Source organism: Mytilus trossulus, chromosome 5, assembly GCF_036588685.1.
Source record: "Mytilus trossulus isolate FHL-02 chromosome 5, PNRI_Mtr1.1.1.hap1, whole genome shotgun sequence".
Classification (NCBI taxonomy): Eukaryota; Metazoa; Mollusca; class Bivalvia; order Mytilida; family Mytilidae; genus Mytilus; species Mytilus trossulus.
Genome location: NC_086377.1, coordinates 17,654,247 through 17,675,230, shown reverse-complemented (window position 1 = coordinate 17,675,230; position 20,984 = coordinate 17,654,247). Strand labels below are relative to the sequence as shown.

Here is a 20,984-nt window from a genome sequence, read left to right as displayed (position 1 = left end):
CTCTTAATCCACTCAACAGAATTAATTATATGAAACGTTGTAGATAATAGACATAATATGTAGATGTGCACACCCACAAGAAATTTTATTATTTGTCTTTAGTAGGAACTTGGAGTCTCTTAGCTCAAGACTAAATTGATATTTTGTTGGCCTAGTGACAATGTGTATATGTGGGCGATGTGAGTGTGCTCATAAAGGTTATTGTATTGTCATCTGTCTTTATGGGGAACTTATTGTTGATAGCAAATATTTGAGTCTCTTATTAACTATCCACTATCAAATTTTTATCAAAGGTACCAGGATTATAATGTAATACGCCAGACGCGCATTTCTTCTCCATAAGACTCATCAGTGACGCTCTGATCAAAATAGTTATAAAGCCAAACAAGTACAAAGTTGAAGAGCATTGAGGACCCAAAGTCCAAAAAGTTTGGCCAAATACGTCTAAGGTAATCTATTCCTAGGATAAGAAAATCTTTAGTTTTTCAAATAAAATTCAAAGTTTTGTAACAGGAAAGGAGTAGGTAAGGGTCGATTTTGGCCTCAATTTTCAGGTTCATCTAACGAAAGATTTTGGACACTTTTTAAACACCTAATTGTCTTTCTATTGATTCGATTAGTTTATGTGAAAGATTGTAACTGATTAAATCATTAAAAACGCTCCGATTCAAGCTTAAATATGAAAATTTTACCAAATATGCAACAAATTGTTACTTTTCAGATGTTTTTTGTCAAAAATGAAAGTGGCCGCATCCGTGATCATTCTCAACCTTTCTATATGTTATGTATTATCATCAAATACGAGCTAAATATCAATATTATGAATGATCACGAATGTGGCCACTTTCATTTAAGACAAAAACCATCTGAAAAGTAACAATTTGTTGCATATTTGGTAGAATTTTCATATTTAAGCTTGAATCGGAGCGTTTTTACCTTAGCTGTATTGGTAATAACTTTTATGAATATTTGGTCCTTAATGCTCCTCAACTGCATTCTTAATCGGACTTTCTTACTTTTTTATTTGAGCGTCACTGACAAGTAAACGAAATGACCGTCTGGCACAAATACAAAGTTTCAATCCTCTATCTTTGACGAGTTTACTCACATATTGATCCACAAGAAGATCAATATCAAAGAACAAAAAAAAGGATTCCGAAGAAAGTTTGATCTTTGTAAAAATTTAACTTGGTGATAACAAACCACTATGAGGCATATTGATCTTTTTATGTCATTTGTTTGCTGTCTAATTGACATACATCTTACTATCTCCTTAAGTATAAAAGGTTTAAGACATTTACCACGAATAAAAGGCTATCAGCAGTTAGCATTAAACAAAACCAAATTGTAATTTTATGTTGTATTTTAATAACCAACAATAGCATACACATTTTGCATATGTGAACAATATAAAATGATATAAAATGCTCTTACATAAAGACATAACATATAAAATGGAAGCACACAATTTATAAATGTCTAAAATATGTATTATCAAACTCTTAGCTCTGCATCTACAGCTTTCGGCTTGTACATTAAAATAGAATATCAGTTATAAAAAAGACATCATAGGGGACTTCTCAGAAAGGAAAAAATGTTTTTAAAGCAGCAAAACATTACACAGTTTATTGCTGACTTATAGAATTATAAATGGATATAATTATGCATTCTATATCGTCTACAAAAGCTAATGCTGATGCAATTTTCTATAATTAAGCAAGATTGCGTTCTATTCTACTTCTACAATCCTTACATTCACAACAATCAACTATTTTGTAGTAAAAAAATTAACGGTACCAATTTTCTTGCACCAGATGCGCATTTCAACAATATATGTCTCTTCAGTGATGCTTGTGGCCAAAATATTTGAAATCCAAAGCTTGTAGATGATCATCAGTAATATATTAGAAAACTTTTTAATCATTCCTGACAATTTATATAGTGATTTCAGGGAAACAAATTTATAAAAAGAGCACAGCTCTTGTTTCCTTATCCAAATTATTGAATAACTTGTATATATCAAGTTAGTAAATATACAAGACGAAGACACATCTGGAGTATAAAATATATACCCAGTTTTTTTTTACTTAACATATAAAATATAGTAACATACTCCCATAGACTTAATATTTTTAAACAAATTTCAACAATGGATATGCTACTGTGCCTGAGAGATATGTTTAAAGATATTTGATCAAATTGTTTAAATTCTAGTTGGTAATTTCAATGCATTTTCAGAAAGATATGTTAATGAGGTATTATTATATGATACTTTGCTCTAAAAAGACAATGTGTAGTCAAAATTGTAAACATACTAGCCCACAAGATAATGTTCTATAGAATAACCTATCAAATATTCTACATATTCCATGCCAACCAGTCAAATATGACTTTCAGCATCATGAGTTTGATTGTTACAAAATTTTATTGACTTTTCTGAAAATTACTTTTGTAGACATTTCCAGCTTAAGTTTGGTATCGTGTCCTTGTTTTACAAAACACCATCAACTAAAATTCTTCTCAGTTGACATAAACAATTCAGTGAACTTTGATACATTTTAGATATACTATGAAAGGCAGTTTAGAACTCCTATTCATTCACTACTGGAAAATAGGAATAACAGTATGACAGATAACAACAATCTTACTGTACTTGTACTTTTTTTCGCGGGTACTTATTTTTTTTTTGCGGGTACTTATTTTTCGCAAATTGTGTTTTTCATTTATTTTCACGATTTTTTAATTATTGCCTTAAAGTTGAAAGATTTGATTTTGTTTCGCATGTATTTTTTTTCCCCAATAATAAACCAACCTTGAAATTCGTGAAAATAAATACAGTAAAAAAAAAAGGTACAATTACAGTATTACACAAATCACAGGAATGGCTTGAACAATATATATAATATTATTTTAAATAGGCATAGCTCAAAACTTCAACACTCATGTAAAATCTCATTGAATAAGCAAAGGAAGAAGTACTAAAATATACTTTCTGAATTATTAGAAATGCCATTATTTTTTCTTGTGATGTTAAGAGTACGATGGCAAATATGTGATAAACCATATTTTTATTTAAAAGCTTCTTCTATTAGTGTTTCATTTTGTATACTAAATTTTTCTTCACATATGTGTTGCATTAACTGATTTAATATGTGATGACTTCCTTCATATTTTGCTATAAATAAAAATTCCCTCATTAGTAGTATACACAGATACTTATCAATATTTAGTTTTCTTGGCCCAATACAATATCACCATGTGTGGAATATAAATCGTATAAAACAATATAAAAATAAGTGGCATAACGGCTTAATACAATATAAACATACTAAGCATAATAGCAAAATATAATGTAAATATTAAGTAGGTAATGCCACTTGATATATCAATACATACAATAAAATATGTAACAAGGATGGATGCATACTAAGGTATTTGATGAAGTAAAGTATCTAAACAAGTGGTCAGTCAAAACATTTATAAAAAAATAGACAGCATAAAAAAAATCACTGCCTCAACCAGGAGGTAATTTGTTTTATAAGAAAGAGATCCAGCATCAATATCTATTTTTACACATATGTGTAATATGAAAGAGATTTGGCTGTAATATGTGAATATGTATTACACACATTTGTGTATAATTTGATATGATTGGTGTGACAGTGACAGTCTTTTTATATATAAAAAGCCTTTTACTGTTGTTTTAACATTTGTCATTTTTATTTGCTTTATAATGAGATTGCTTCAATTTAATATTTTTCAGTTAGTGGTAGCTTTCAATTAAGTAAAATTTTACAATAATCATATATTTTAGTATTGAATAATATGGCTGCTAATCTCAAAATGGCAAACAATGGCAAAATTGGTCTTTTAAGAAAAAGCTTAGTTAAATTTATTTTAAATATTCAAAACTGTTTAATAAAAAATATTAAGGCAATATAAAAAAAATGTATCCAAAATACAACAACTTAATGTCAAATGATTAAGAAAATTGTGCCTGTGGGTAGAATATTTTCTTCAATTTCCAATTGTTTTACCTTCAATCTTTTTGGAAGAAACTTTGACTTAATTAATAATAAGTTTATAAACATATTTTATTTGAAAACACGATATACTAAATATGATTGCAGTATGATACAAAGGATTTTATAAACAAGATTGTCTTTACATTAAAACATTTCCCTGTGGCCTGATTGCACATTCTGGTATATCTAGGCTAAATTTGGCAAATACACCAGCAGCTTAGCATAAAAACCTTCACTTAGAAATCTAAATATTTTATTAAAATCTCTGTTTAAGTTTGTACCCAACACTTTCACTAAAATTAATTTGGCTCGTTTAATTTTCATAAAATTTTGTCAAAGTATTTACTTTGACATTTTAACAAAAATATAAAAATTTAAAAAAATTTAAAACAACTGTTTTGTCAGAAAAATTACACTGGTTATAAAGCAATTTGACAAACACCAATTTTGATCATTGAGAAGCTTAATATTCCTTTTACAACACTACGTAATTAAAACTTTTAGCTGACTTTACAGAGTTATCTCCCTGTAGTGTTAGGTACTACCGTAAAATGGATTTCTGTTGTATTCAATTTAGTATTTGTAGATTTTACAGATTTTATAGTTGGAATTGAAGATTGATGGGTAACTAGACAATTATCATAAACCAGTTAACTATGAGATATGGGCTTTGCTCATGTTGAAGGCCATACAGAGACCTATAGTTGTTAATTTCTGTGTCATTTTGGTCTCTTGTGGAGAGTTGTTTAATTGGCAATCATACCATTTCTTCTTTTTTATATAAACACTGTTGAATATTCAATTATTTGACTATTAATTAGTGAATATTCGGTCTAATGAAAATCTTATTTTACAGGTCAAAATTTGACTGATTTTGACCACTTTGAAGATGTTCTTCACATACTCTAACTTACAACAGATGAATACTTTCCCTTTCACCAAATGTTGTCTGTTAACAGTTAACACAAAGACATGAAAACCTCATTAGTTACATACACAAACATATATACAATACAGCTCAGGTGGATTTTGCTTTTTCCTACCAATCACTGGGAGTGAGCACCGGGTGGGCAAACTTTCTAGCTTGTCCACTCTGCCCACCCATAGGAGTGGGCATGCAATTTCTTTTGTTTAATCAAAAGACTTGCAAGTAAAATCAATTGATAAAAGCAGATGAGCATTTGTAATCAATATTTTTTACAGAAAAAAGAGATTATAGCTGGAGTCGGCACAGATTGGTTGTCCACGGTGGGCTGGTGGAAAAAGCAAAATCCACCGGGGCTGTTGTGTACATAAACTCCTTATTTCTTGTTGGAAACTCCATATGATATCTGTTAATAACATTTAACACAAACATAACAACTTGAGCAATTATAAAACATGTATAAAACTATATAAAATGATAAAAAACAATATCTGAACAAAATACATATAAGTAGATATTATAACCTCTCTCAATCATGATCCTTGTGACTTTCTAGACCACATCCCCTATCTCATAACAGTCTTGCAAATAAACGTTTTTAAGATCACATTATTGGAATGTAGTTACATATTTTCAAACCAAACAAGAGAATCTAAATTTTGAATCCCTAATATAATTTTGCCATTGCTAACACATTACATAAATAATGGTCATCAATATAGTTATATAATAAATTATATTTCATAAATAAACAAATTAAATATTAAAAGGCAACACTCAATTAAATCCCCAAATTCTTGTTCCCACTTTTCCCTGCAATTTGCAATTTCTGAATGTAGTGCATTCTTGTTAAATGTTTCAAAAGCAAACAAAATCCTGTGATTGGCTATCCAAGGCCTGAACAATGCAAGTTCAACCAATAAGGTGATGTCATTTAAATTTTGGGTATCATCCAAATTGTTCTTTTGATTCTGAAATAGGGAATTACCTTCTACACACAATTTTCTATTCAATTCTGACGATGTAAATGAGATTATGAAATGAGAAAAAAAAACAGTAAGTAAAAGATGAAAAATATGTTCATTTTTAACATTTGGCTGAAAAGAGCGAAAATGTCTACACTATCTTGGCCATCTAATGGTCTATATTTAAAATAATTTGGTCCTTTTATGGTCTAAAAAAAGACATTAATATGGCCATCTAGTGGCCTAAATATATTATACTGTGGCATCTTATAGTCTAAAAAAAGACATTACTGTGGCAAAATTGTGGTCAACATATACATTACCTTGTCTATTAAATGGTCCACACTTTCTTTGCAACTTAAAATTGTTGTTGAACATTATATGACTAAATATTAAAGTGTTTCTAAATTTATACTCCTAAGAGTAAACATTAAAGACTGCACTAAAACATCTAAAGCTTTAAGGTATTTGCATCAATATTTAAATTGTCAACTTTGGTGGAGGTGTTAATAACTGATCTGACCCTTCTTCTTAAGAAGGCTGGCTTGTCATGTTTTACTTTTAGATTTTATCAGATTTTGGGAATCCTCTGGTTTTATTCATTTGAATGCCTTGAAAGAATTTGCCTGGTGACCCTCATTTTTCTTTTTGTAAATCTTTTACATGTAAAATGATATATAAGCCATCTGTAAAAGTCTAATAAAACTTTGATTACTTTTTAACAGTTTTGGAGAACTTCAACTTGTCAATGATAAAACTAAGAAAGTTCAAGAGCGTATATTTTCCCACCAAAATTTCAATGGCTAATATCTGGACCAAGCACGGTGACCTATATATTTTTTTTACTCTTTGGATTCCCTTATCAATCTCCTATCTATATAAACTAGTGTTTTGAAAAGTTAATTAATTTGAAACTGAGAAGCTAACTCCCTTTAAGCCTAACACAGCTGAGAGGTAAAAGACATTTGCTTTTTTACGGTATCTCCTACATCAGCCTATTTTGTTTTTCGAAAACATATAAAATATTTAATTTTTTCATGGCATATATTTTTGAGATACAAGTTATTTTGTTGTATTATATAAATGGCCATTGCAATATGCAGTTCTTAATGAAAATATAAATCTTTATTGAGGGAATGACTGTAATATTTTTTCTGTCTATGAAAAAATAACATAAAACATGTGGTGCACACTGATTAACGCGCGTAGCAGGTTATTTACAGTGTGCAACACATTTTTTATGTTATTTCGAATAGACAGAAAAAATATTACAGTCATTTCTTATAATTTAATTTTAAATTCCATTTTAAACCGTAGAAAACCATGACAAAATGTTGATGACGTCACGATCACATGACTAAATTATGTCTATGGGCTAATAACAAAATAACGTCAGCTAATCAGAAGACGTGTTACATCCAAAATTAAATTATCTATTGATAATCCTGAAAGGAGTTGAATTGTTCATAAGAAATGATAATAGCCAAATACCAATGATTGATTGATTGTTGGTAGCTTAATGTCCAGTGGCAAATATTTCATGCATATTCAGGACGACAAATACCAATGATTAATTTCTATTATGACTAATACACTTTTAAAGCAGATTGTCAATAAAAATTTGTTTTACATATTATTCCAAATTAGAATTTTGGCAACATCTACTAAAATCCAAAGTTTATGATTAAAATATTCCTATTGCTTTGAAATAGAGTAAACTTTGCAAAACCTCAAAAATCATTTGACAAAAAAAATGTGTGTTATCTGTTTTGCTTTGTTTAAATGTGTCTATTTAATTCTCTTTTAGAGTAAAATATCTGACGTTTAAAAACATTAATTATTTTCCTAAATCCAAAACATTTTCTCTTATGACCATTAGAATATCATAAAACTATGACTACTTGAGCCGAAGTTATAAACATTAAAAATTTATCTAAATCAAATTTTTTTATCTTTTGACAAACACCATACCATTAAGCCATGTGACTACTTGATCTAAAGTTATAAACATTAATTATGTTTTTCCTAAATCAGAAACATCTTTTTATCTTTTGACTAATAGAATATTATAAAACCATGTGACTTCTTGTCAGAGCTAAAGTTATAAACATTAACTTTTTCCTAAATCAGAAACGTTTTTTTATCTTTTGACTAATAGAATATTATAAAACCATGTGACTTCTTGTCAGAGCTAAAGTTATAAACATTAATGCTTTTCCTAAATCAGAAAGGTTTTTTATCTTTTGACTAAAAGAATGTGATAAAACCATGTGACTACTTGTCAGAGCTAATGTTATAAACATTGATGTTTTTCCTAAATCAAAAAAACGTTTTTTTATCTTTTGACTAATAGAATATCATAAAACCATGTGACTTCTTGTCAGAGCTAAAGTTATAAACATTAAGATTTCTCCTCCTCGTCTGCACCGTCTTCGAAGTCTAACGATTTCTCTTCACCTGACCATACTACATCACCAGACAACAGTGACAATGGGAACAGTTTCATCTGGATAAAATCTTCTAACATCTGAAAATAAATAAATAATAATAATAATAATAATTTTTTATTTAAAGAGGGTTACACAGTTAGCTATAAAGCTAATCTTCCCTGAGGCCCTCATGAAATACAATGACATATAACAAACAATTACAAAATATCAAACAAACACATATACATGAATAATGCAATAAAAAAATTATTATGAACATAAACAATATCATAAGTTTGAGTAAGTGTGAGAAAATTATTATGCATATAAAATCGCGCAGCTTCTGAATGTTCCAACAAGTAATTATTTAAATCTTTTTTGAATGAGCTTGTACTTGAGGTTGATTTTTTCAGGGATATTGGTAAGAAGACACGACATTGTGAAAAAAAAACAATCAATATTTCTCATTACTATCTTTATGAAATAAATATATCCAGTACCATCGCTTGTATTTATAAACCAAAGAGATATGATCTAAATAGATGTTTAAGTACAACAAGAGGTTAATGAAATCCCTAAAATAATATGACTAGCAACAGTCACAACAAAGCATGAAAAGAAAGTGAAGTATGCAATATTGAAAAAAATTATAGAGATAAACTCATCATACCGGTAGATACCAGGACTAAATTTAGTACATAAATCAGACACGCCCTACGTCTTCAAAAGACTCATCAGTGACGCTCAATTCAAAAAAATTAAAAAGACCAAATAAAATACGAAGTTGTAGAGCATTGAGGACCAAATTTCCTAAAAGTTTTGCAAACAGCAAAGGAAATCTATGCCTTCTAGGTAGAAAATCCTTAGTTTTTAAAAAAAATCAAAAATTTGTAAACAGTAAAACACTCAATTTCAAACGTAGTGATAAAAAAATCAATATTATGAAAAGATTCAAAGAATAGTGTGTATAAATTTCAATCATACTGCATTCTTCCACTGCAGTGATGAGGGACAAGAACAACAATGCTTCATTTACAATTTTCCAATCAGCATTGATGATGTCCATACAATAGAAAGCCTGATTCAGGTGTAAAGGATCAAGATATTTCATCATTGTTCATAACATATATTGTTTGACATATTTTTGGCTTTTTAAATTGACCTTCAATATGAACATAATCTGCTAAGCAGTGAAGGACATCATTGGATAGCAAATAACTTCAACCAAGATTGCCAACATGGCTTAAAATAGAACATAGGGGTTATAATTTTTGTTTCTTCTTCAAAAAACTGGAAAAGGTAATAATAAAAAGAAACTATAGGCAGTTGATTTTGTCTTTTAAGGGACATAACTCTGGGAAATCTTCATACATACATACTAAATATCCCCTACAAGTATAATATATCAAAACCTTCAACCTTTGGAAGAGATATTTTGCAATCACACTGTCCTATGTCTTAAATAGTTAAATGTCAATGATTTAAATTACAACATAAGTGACACTTTATGAAAAAAGGCTGGGTACTAGATGTCATTTAAAAATATTGAACTTTCTTGACTTGAGTTTCTAATGTGATAACAAGCTCATGCAGAGATGAGAAATAATTGCTAGGCTTAAAAAGTGTTTAATCATAATAAAATTTCATCTCTTACAAAATAAACTTTAACGGGATTAACTGATTCAGAGTATCAAGATATGATGATTTAATTTTTTTAAACTGGTGTATAAATATAAATGGTAGTGTTACACAAACGTATAAAAAAGGATATGGGATTGGTTGTTAGTGTTAAGATAAATAGGAAGATGTGTTGTGAGTGCCGATGAGACAAACTCTCCATCCAAATATTAATTTATAAAAGTAAACCATTAAAGGTTAAAATACATATTTAACCCACATTTCAGCTAAAAAACCGTTGCCAGCTATGATTGGTAGAGAACACCTGAGTGTCTGGAGGGAGCCCATACCTTTCACAAGAAGACAGGAGAACTTTTTCAATTTAGATTTTCATCAATATCAGTCTGTCCTTCAAAGGAGTTACAATGCAAAGACAGACAGACAGACAGAGGTCAAGGTGATTCCTACATACCACTGTGAATATCCCCCCCCCCACACCAAAAAAAAAATAAACAAGAATGTGTCCATAGTACACGGATGCCCCACTCGCACTATCATTTTACATGTTTACTGGACCATGAAATTGGGGTCAATACTTTAATTTGGCATTAAAATTAGAAAGATCATATCATAGTTAACATGTGTACTAAGTTTCAAGTTGATTGGACTTCAACTTCATCAAAAACTACCTTGACCAAAAACTTTAACCTGAGCTTCACACTATCTTTTTCTTTGTTCAGTGGACCATGAAATTGGGGTCAATACTATAATTTGACATTAAAATTAGAAAGATAATATCATAGGGAACTAAGTTTCAAATTGATTGGACTTCAGATTCATTAAAAACTACCTCGACCAAAAACTTTAACCTGAAGCGGGACGAATGAACGGACGAACGAACGAACGAACGGACGAACGGAGGCACAGACCAGAAAACATAATGCCCCTCTACTATCGTAGGTGGGGCATAAAAAAACAAGTGAAACTGCGAGCTACTGCTCACTGATGATACCCCCGCCGCAAGTGGATAATACTAATGTAAAAATATGGAAGTGTTCGATAAACAGGAAGTTGTTGAGTGATGAATCTGAAAACGCATCACACGGTATAGCTGACTTAAATAAATCCTGGAACCAAATTTCAGAAATCCTTGTATTGTAGTTCCTGAGAAAAATGTGACGAAAATTTTCAACTTGGTTATCATGTTTAAAATCGTACAAGTGTTCGGTAAACAGGAAGTTGTCAAGTGATCAATCTGAAAACGCATCACACAGCATCACACGGTATAGCTGACTTAAATAAATCCTGAAACCAAATTTCAGAAATCCTTGTATTGTAGTTCCTGAGAAAAATGTGACGAAAATTTTCAACTTGGCTATCATGTTTAAAATCGTACAAGTGTTCGGTAAACAGGAAGTTGTCAAGTGATCAATCTGAAAACACATCACACGGTATAGCTGACTTAGATAAACCCTGAAACCAAATTTCAGAAATCCTTGTATTGTAGTTCCTGAGAAAAATGCGACAATAGATATTAATTGGACGGACGGACTGATGGAAGGACAGACAGAGGTAAAACAGTATACTCCCCCTTTTTTAAAGCGAGGGTATAATAAATAAAATAAAAAAAACTATGATTACAGTTGTTTAATAACAGAATACTGTAAATTCAGAATTATTGCGCTGTTTTTATTATTGGGAAAAATGTGAAAGAGTTTTTAATGCAATAATTTGAACTCTCATTTTGAAATGTTTTATATGAATTAAACAGGATTTTTCTCAAAATTGTAATAATTAAAATCGTATTTAAGTCTAAAATGACAAAATCGCAATAATAAATGCACACAATTATTTCTGAATTTACAATAATGATGTCAATGTACTTGATCTTACCTCTTTCAGGTGATCTGTTTTAAGTTCTGGAATGTTATACTGGAACCCAGTCTGTTTTAACTTGGAGCCATCTAAGTTTACATGTTTATTGTAGAGAAGTTCCTAGAAAAGAAGAATAAATAGTTATAAATGGTATACACAGAAAGTAGTGGATTCAATTATTTTTCTTCATTCATGGGTACACATTTTTGTATGCATTGGGGAAAACTTGCATTTTCATGGATATTTGATTTTGTGGCTTTGCCAATGTCTCAAATTCAAGCCTATATTGAATTTGCAATTTGTTAACATTTAAATACCTTGTTCACCAATACACACGAAACAAAATTGGTATCCAACAAAAAATAATGATTTTACAGTATTAGCTGAAAATTAATGGAAAATGACTTGATCTATATAACAAACACAAGTAATAATCTTTTTAAAAAATGGACTATTGATCTGTTTGGTTCAAGACTTAATAATTGGCCGTTTCAGAATCTAAATGATTGTGGGTAATTTCATTGTTCGTACCCCAAAATGAAAATAACGTCAAAACATTGATTGAATTTCCATTGTTTTGGACGTTTTCAACCAATCACAACATTAGTCATTTTGGAAAATATTACCCAAAATGCATTAGATTCTGAAAAGGCGAATTGATCTTGTCTTGCTGATTATTTATCCATATTTAACTATCTATCATGATTTTTACATTAGGCATCCAGGGGCTCCACATGGCACAGCTTTATACTACTGTAGAGATCGAACCCTGAATAGTTGGGGGCAAGTACGGACAAATTATTCAAGCTTAAAACAGCTCTGAATTTTTATTGTGATCATATTTTTGACATTATATGGGTTTCTTACACAAAACAAATATCAAGGTCTTACAAATCTATTGCACAATATTATGCAATAAAAAATTTCTTCCTCAAACTTTTCAAAGATTTGAAATTTGAGAATTTTTTTTGAGGGGGGAAATTGAAATTAGTCCAAAACCTGACATTTCTTTATATATAATTTACAAAATAGTGAAAAGGGAGGTAAATCTGAACATACCCAACATTGTATGTAAAAAAAATTAATTACCTCCCTTACACTGCTTTTAAATTGTCTTAATTGTTCATTGACCAGAAAACCCTAGCTTTTCCCCTTTTTTTGCCCCCAATTCCAAAAACATTTTAAGCCATAACCCCCAAAGTTGATACTAACTATACCTTCATGGTATGAAAACTTGTGGTATAATTTCAGAGAGATTAATAAACTCAAACACAAGTTATTGTTTGAAATCTACAAAAATGCTTATTTTGGGCCCCCTTTTTGGACCCTAATTCCAAAACTGTTGGGACCATAACCCCTTAAAATCAATCCCAACCTCTCTTTAGTAGTACTGAACCTTCTGATAAAAATTTATAAAGTTATTGTCCGTAAACTAAATGCGTAATCGCACGACGACAATGACTATGACATGATAGCATTATACGACACACAAAAAATTGTTTGCGGTCGTATAAAAATGCTTAATATTGGTATAAATTGTCATCATCTACCTGGTGTTACATGTTATCTACAGAACTATATACAGGGTTCTTACCTGATCTATAAATGGATTTAATGGAGTGTTTTCTATATTGTCTTTCTGACAGGCATCTACCCAGGGTTCCATGTGTTTATCATTTATTTCTTCTACTATGCTAGACATGTTGACCTTAAATAATAACATACAATAATTTTTTTTTAGTTTACTGTAAACTCCATATGTTCTAAAATCCAAATGCTATAAATTCAGAAATTTATGGGCATTCTTAATTGCAATTTAGGGCTATTCCATTTAAACATAGATCAACCCCCAGGAAGGCATTTTGAAACCACTTCTAGTGGTGGGTGCCCTTTTCAAAGTTTTGATGAGGACAATCCTTCAAAATTTGTAAAAATGCTTCTCTGGGTGGCTGCCCTATTGTCATAGTGCCTTCCTGGGGGTTGATGTATGTTTAAATGGAATAGCCCTTATTAAAAATAGACAGAAATGAAATATTAAAAATTGTTTCTGTAGTCTGCAAACAAATCTATAGGAAATTTATATTTCTTTAAACTTTTAATTTTATGTAAACCTAAACAATAAATCAACAAAAATCAATATCACACTAATAATAATGATTTATTTAAGGAATGACTGTAATATTTTTTCTGTCTATGAAAAAATAACATAACAAATTTGGTGCACACTCAATAACGTGTAGTGGGTTATTTAACAGTGTGCACCATATGTTTATGTTATTTCAAATAGACAGACAAAATGTTACAATCATTTCTTAAAGAACAATTCTAGATTCCATTTTAAACCGTAGAAAACCATGAAAAAAACATTGATGACGTCACTGTCACATGACTAAATGATGTCTATGGGCTGATAACAAAATAACGTCCGCCAATCAGAAGACAGATTACATCTAAAAAGGCCACCTCTATTTAGCAAATAACTGTCAAGTCAGATAGCCTAGGCCTCTTCTAAGTCCTCCTATAATGTTCTTATCCATTTTGAACCTTTTTTTCAATGTCACATCTATCATAAAATATGTTTTAAGGTGGTACCTAACACTACAGGGAGATAACTCTGTAAAGTCTGCTAAATGTTTTAATTACATAGTTTTGTAAAGGGAATATTAATTAAGCTTCTCAATGATCAAAATTGGTGTTTGTCAAACTGCTCTATAACCAGTGTAAATTTTCTGACAAAATGGGTGGTTAAAATTTTTTGAAATTTTTCATATTTTTGTTAAAGGGTAAAAGTAAATACATTGACAAAATTTTATGAAAAATTAAATGAGCCAAATTAATTTTAGTGAAAGAGTTGGGTACTACCTTAATGATCTACAGGGAAACTTTTATATACAGGTTTAACTGTAATCAAGTTTACAGTAGAAACTAGTTACCTGAGCTATATTGGATAAAGCTGATCCTACAAAGGAACAAAGGTTTAACTGTCATCAAGTTTACAGTAAAAACTAGTTACCTGAGCTATATTGGATAAAGCTGATCCTACAAAGGAACAATTAATACTGAAGATTTCTGACACTAACTCACTGATTCTTCCTTGGGCTGAAACAAACAATTAACAACAGTTAGGTCAATATCAATAATTCAGAAGAGAGGCAGCACATGTTTCAGGACGCTGAATAATTGAGCTGTTAAGTTCATGGGTATTCAGATATAGCCAATTCAAGGATCCGGAAATTTTTTCACCTAATTTCGGTCATTTTCATACAACTTAAAAGTTGATGCCCCTTTTCAAAAAATGATTGTCAAAATCACATTACTGCATGAGATTCATTATGAGTATGCTCATACTCGATCGTCATGTTCGTAGCATCAACAACTTGTTTCACTGTTGCATCGCATTTACTTCATGATTTGTCCTACCATGTTCCAAAAATCATTTAAGAGCAATCAAAAGAGGCAACAATTTAAAAATAAAATGATTTTAATGACTCAAAACGATAATATTCTCAGTTATCGCTTACGTTTCCTTTGATTCTGAAGTCAAAATTCAAACCCGGATGTACTGCGACAATAGTAAAATGAACAATTCCGGACTCATTTCCGGGATTAGTTTTGTTTATCCAAATCACAGGAAATCATCGGCTTTTTAATATTTTACCTTTAATAGTGTTAGAATATTAATTAAAATAGTTGTACTAGCTTTATTTAGGATGATTTTTTTTTTAATTTACAATTAATTGTCTAAATCTGTGGAAGAGAATTTCAAGCATGCGTATTACATAGTAAACAAAGCACGTGTGTTAGAAGTAAAAAAATATTTTTTCTACGTAAATTTAACCAAGTTTTAATTTAATTTAAAATCATAATTGACAATTGTCTGACCTGTTGAATAATTAAATAATGAAGCCAGTTGGTATGGACTTTTTATTTCTTTATAATAATAGTTTGGAGCTTGTGATTAATTGCCAGGTGTGAATTAAAAACACAGGTAAAGAGATTAGCAATCATTAGCCAATAGCTCCCTGAGGCATTAATATAGTTACATGTATTAGGAGGGCCCTCAGGTTTATAACACTTTATTGAAGTGGCAGTTTAATTACAGGAAATAGATAACAAAACAAAAATATGTTCAAAATGGCGATTTTGAAAGTAGATCTCAACGAAATGACCGAAATTATTTCGGTTGAAAAATAAAATTTGACCTAAATCCAAATTAAAAGTTTAGGACATCATAGTTTCAGTTTAGGACATGACTGGCAAATATGACCGTTTCTGGACCCTTGAGCCAATTATCTTGTCATGAATTCATGATTTAATTATATTGTGTTGGCTGAACAAGCACTATATTTTCACAACTGTATATTTAGAAATTCTTGCAAGCATTTATATTCAGTATTCTCCCCAGGACCTTTAATGTCATGCTATATTTCTTGATGTGATGCAATCTGAATTGATTTTCTTATACTGTGGATTAATTTGTTTTCATGGGTACCAATTTTTCGTGGATTGATAAAAACTTGCATGTTCATGGATATTTGATTTGTGGTTTTGGCAAAGTCAGCATACTTTGCTGTTGAAAATTTGTATTTCGTTGAACATTTAAATCCGTGGTTCCACTGTACCCACAAAATCCATCCAAATTGGTATCCAACCAATTTTAGTGAATCCACAGTACATTGTGTTATGGGTGTGATGCTATAATATTTAGAAACATGATGGTACACTGTTTTTTAAATTTCCTTCTAATTACCAAGAAACTGTAAACAATATCTGGGGAGAACACTAATATTATATAATTGAATTTAAGATTTACATAAACTATTTACATCAATGTAATATTTTTTAAAGCCAATAAAAGAAGAATTTGTAAGAAGCTATAAATGTCCCCACTAAAGCTGGCTTATAATATGAGAAAATAATTTTAAGCATATTTGATGTCTCCACTAGTTTTTAGACGGTTGTTTGTCCTAATTGTAAGCCTTAGCATTATAAACACCAGAAAAAAATCTGAACCAGCGGTTTGAAGACTTAACTGGGAATATTTATGGTGATAAACAGATTGGGTTTGTGTTTCTCTAAATATTTTTTATGCACTCATGCATTAAATTTATAATTTTTATTATGTCAAAATGTGCTAGAGAATGTGACAACTTCACAAGTATGACTGAATGAAGAAGGCACTTGAACTTATTGAAAAGGATTTCCATATATGAAAAATTATATATATTTTTTTATGTTTATTAGAGAAACAGATTCTTAGGCCGTTTTTATTAAATAAGTTGGTTTACAGATCCGCCGACCCGAATTTTCGCTAATTCAAATAAAAATAAACACACATTTGTCCTTAAAAATCATTTCCGCAGACCTCATATTTATCGATTTACTAAGGAAATTTTAAACGGAATTTTTGTGTTTACGTTTCGTATTCTGGTTCCTATTACTGCATTAAAAAATCGTTAACCAGTGCACCAGAAACGTGACTGGTTAGCTTTACCTGACACCCAAAAGCGAAAACAAGTCGCCCTGTTCTTGACGATACTCGCTTTCAGTCGCTTCCGTCATCGGACATTTTCAATTTTTACCAAGTTAATGAAAAATCATTTTTTCATTGATAATTAAAGAAATTAAGACATAAACGGTTCATTATCTTAAGAAAACTGGCTGAAGCATTGTATTTGCAGTGTGTAGCAGTTTATTTGATAAAAAATACAACTTTTTATCACCTCGAACATTTTTGCAAGTTCCGGCGCTTGTTACTCGAAAATGTACATCAACCTAAATTTCGGCGGCAAAATAAGTTTGTTACTTCATTTAAAAGTGATAAAAGTTGCCTCTAGTAAATGTTTATCCATTAATTGCATTAAAAACGTCATGTTCCTTTCCAAATAACTTGTCAAACATCGTTTATTTTTTGTAAATTTTCTTGCATTCGTCCGCCATTTACTGATTTCTAAATTACGGATCTGAACAGGACCAGCTAAGACCGAAATCTGTACTATTACAATAATTATTACGGACGCACGGAATGAACAGCTGACAGACGAATATTAACCACAAAGGGAAAAATTACGTATTTCACATGCATTAAGAGACTTTTAGTTACATCTAATTGATTGGTGTATATAATTCCCTATATTTTTTTATGGATTGAATTGGTTTCAAACTTGATTAAAGTTGCTTAACTCTGAGACTATTACACTAGCTAATATCAATATATTATGGCCCAGCTTAATAACTTATATATTTTTTGATGAGAAACACTGAATTTCATACTTAAGATAGTTTTTAATTAAATTGAAATTGATATATTATAATTTCTTTACATTTTTCAAATAAATTTTTTTTTTTTAGTGCTAGATATTAAATATTTAGTTGGAAGTTTCTCACAAAAACCTAAGTAAAACTTTTAATTTGAAATGTTACTTTAATTGTATACTCAGATATGAATTGAACAATATAAAAAGAACATTATTTACATATGACCCTTTATACTATAGTAAAATCCAAACATTGTAGGGCACCACGCGAATGAGCACTTCTCTTTCAAATCTCACCACTTCTCCCTATCAGTTTCAAAAAGAGAAGTCACTTCTCCCTATAATTTTGAAAAAGTGTGGAGCCCTGCTGATATCCGTTAACCAAGTAAAAAAAACAAAACTGGAAAGATCTAGTTTAAAAAAAAAAAAATCCCTCCTCCTACCCCAAGTTTTTTGGGCTGATGTCCGTAAACCAACTTATTAAATAAAAACTGCCTTACATATATAGATACTCATGGATTATTAGATCTTTTCGATCTCAATAAAGGCTATTCCATAAGAATGTATGTGGGAGGGTAGGAAGGACTTTCAAAATATCCCTACAACTGAGAACCATTTTTTTAGATAATTGCATAAAGGAAACAGACGCATACTGAAAAAAAAAACATGACCTCCATTCAACAATTGAACTTCCCCACCTACCCTCCCAAAAACATTTTAATGTAATAGCCCTAATTAAATAATAAAATTTCAAAGTCTTGGATGAAAACATATTTGTTTTTTGTTCATTTTTATATAAATAAGGCCGTTAGTTTTCTCGTTTGAATTGTTTTACATTGTCTTATCCATACCTGTCAACCTCTGAAAATGAAAAGTCAGGTCATGACCTGCATTGAGAAAAAAAATCTCAGGTCATAACGCGTACGACATTTTGTGGGCTCAATTGAAGAACAAAAATATGTTTACATATAATTTATATAGTCAATATGTATATGAAACAGTTAGAACATGTATACAAGTTTATTTCAGACTATTGTTATATTCCATAGGCATAGTAGCAGACTTGGCATTCTTTAAAAGAACTGCACTTGGTTTCAGTTCATAGCAATGCAAATGTGTATTCATTTTACAAGAAAGAAGAGCACACAGTGTATCCTTATTAAGATCAGCCCTAAACTTTGTAGCTATTATCTTTACTAAAGAAAATGCCCTCTCACTGTCTGCATTGCTGTTTGGCAAAACCAGTAATGTTTTAGCAATTTTTGACAAAACAAAAAATCTTGGCTTGTTAAGAAAAATGTCATGCAACTTGGACATTTCTCCCCAAAATGTACCAATGTCAGTTTTAGGGGAAGTGCAAAGTGGAAGTTCATTTATGGGGTCGACTGATAGTCACTGAACTCATCTTGTAGCTTGTTTAAAATATCGTTACGTAGCTCAGGTAAACAGTCCTACATTTTGACTTTTGGTTACATCTAAAAAGACCGATAAAACCGAAGGTCGTATTACTTCTAAATACCGGAAACAATTCCGGTCAGAAATTGGGTGAAACGGGTAATGTTAGAAATTCCCGGGACCCGCCGGGTAAAGAAAAACTCCCGGGTGAGAGGTGAAAATAACGGGTGTCACCCGCAAAAAACGGGTGAGTTGACAGGTATGGTCTTATCGGGGCCTTTTTTAGCTGACTATGAGATGTGAGCTTTGCTCATTGTTGGAGGCCGTACAGTGACCTATAGTTGTTAATGTCTGTGTCATTTTGGTCTTTGGCGGATAGTTGTCTCATTGGCAATCATAACACATCTTCTTTTTTATAGTACTTACTAGTATTGCCTTCGTCCACTACATTATACAATTCCCCGTTCTGACCATGTTGACAAAGATGCCACACAGCTCTACAGACATCATCTACATGCACTGTATTCATCTTTAAATCCTTGGTCCATAGCATCTTCATCTTTTGTCGGATGTATTTGTATATAGCACCTATTAGTAATCTAGGAGCTAGAAAAATAAAAGGAAAATTACTTTTAAAGGATGTTATATTTAAATATACATAATACATAGGAATGAGTCTTAAAATGTGTAGGTTCTTTGAAATTGTGGGTTACATAAAAGAAATAAAAAGCACTATGTTCAGTATCAATGTCTAGCTTTATTTTTTAGTTTTAGGTCATTTTGTTTTTATATCATAGTAAACATGTGTACTAATTTTCAAGTTGATTCGACTTCAAATTCATTTAAAACTATCTGACCAAAAACCTTAAACCAAAACTTTAACCTGAAGCGGGATGAACGGACAAACAGACAGACGGATGCACAGACCAGAAAACATAATGCCCATAAATGGACCATAAAAAAACATTTGAGTGGGTGTGGAAGTGACCATTAGAGGCAGGTGACTGCTGAAACTAGGCGACCCTTACACAAAGTTTGACTGTATGTAATATTGATTATTCCTATTTCGGGAAAAGACTACATAAAATAAATTTTCCTTCCCAAATGTTTGCAAAATTAAATTTTATTTTTTTTTAAACTCAGAATTTACTGTACTTGATTTGACCCATACAGATCAAAACCTAAAGTCCTGACTTCCTATCCATGACCTGAGCAAACTATAATGAGACCACCAAAGCATTTTTTGTTTGTATCATAACCACATCATGCTTTGTGATTACAACTTACTTAAGCTATTTCTATCACCAATACCATACACTATAGCAGGTCGGATAATTACAAAATTCAGATCTGGAATGTTTTGAAGATGATTTTCTACTAATAATTTATGTTTGGCAAGTTTGGTCCATGGAGAACATTTGCAGTCTTCTTTACAAGGTTTCTGAAAAAAACAAAAAACAACAACATAAGATTAGAAATACTTCATTACAAGACAC

The 20,984-nt window shown here is 30.7% G+C and overlaps 1 protein-coding gene across 1 annotated transcript in view; it reads right to left on the bottom strand.

Moving 5' to 3' along the window:
* Nucleotides 1–1,345: 1,345 nt before the first annotated feature.
* The window catches only part of LOC134718608 (dTDP-D-glucose 4,6-dehydratase-like), a 37,900-nt gene continuing 18,261 nt past the window's right edge, over nucleotides 1,346–20,984 (bottom strand). The window contains exons 7-12 of the mRNA XM_063581239.1: nucleotides 20,776–20,929; nucleotides 19,915–20,094; nucleotides 14,850–14,935; nucleotides 13,431–13,544; nucleotides 11,855–11,956; nucleotides 1,346–8,442 (exon numbers count right to left, since the gene is read on the bottom strand). Coding sequence (XP_063437309.1) covers nucleotides 8,317–8,442; nucleotides 11,855–11,956; nucleotides 13,431–13,544; nucleotides 14,850–14,935; nucleotides 19,915–20,094; nucleotides 20,776–20,929 — 762 coding nt within the window. The 3' untranslated portion in view covers nucleotides 1,346–8,316. The remainder of the gene's footprint in view (nucleotides 8,443–11,854; nucleotides 11,957–13,430; nucleotides 13,545–14,849; nucleotides 14,936–19,914; nucleotides 20,095–20,775; nucleotides 20,930–20,984) is intronic.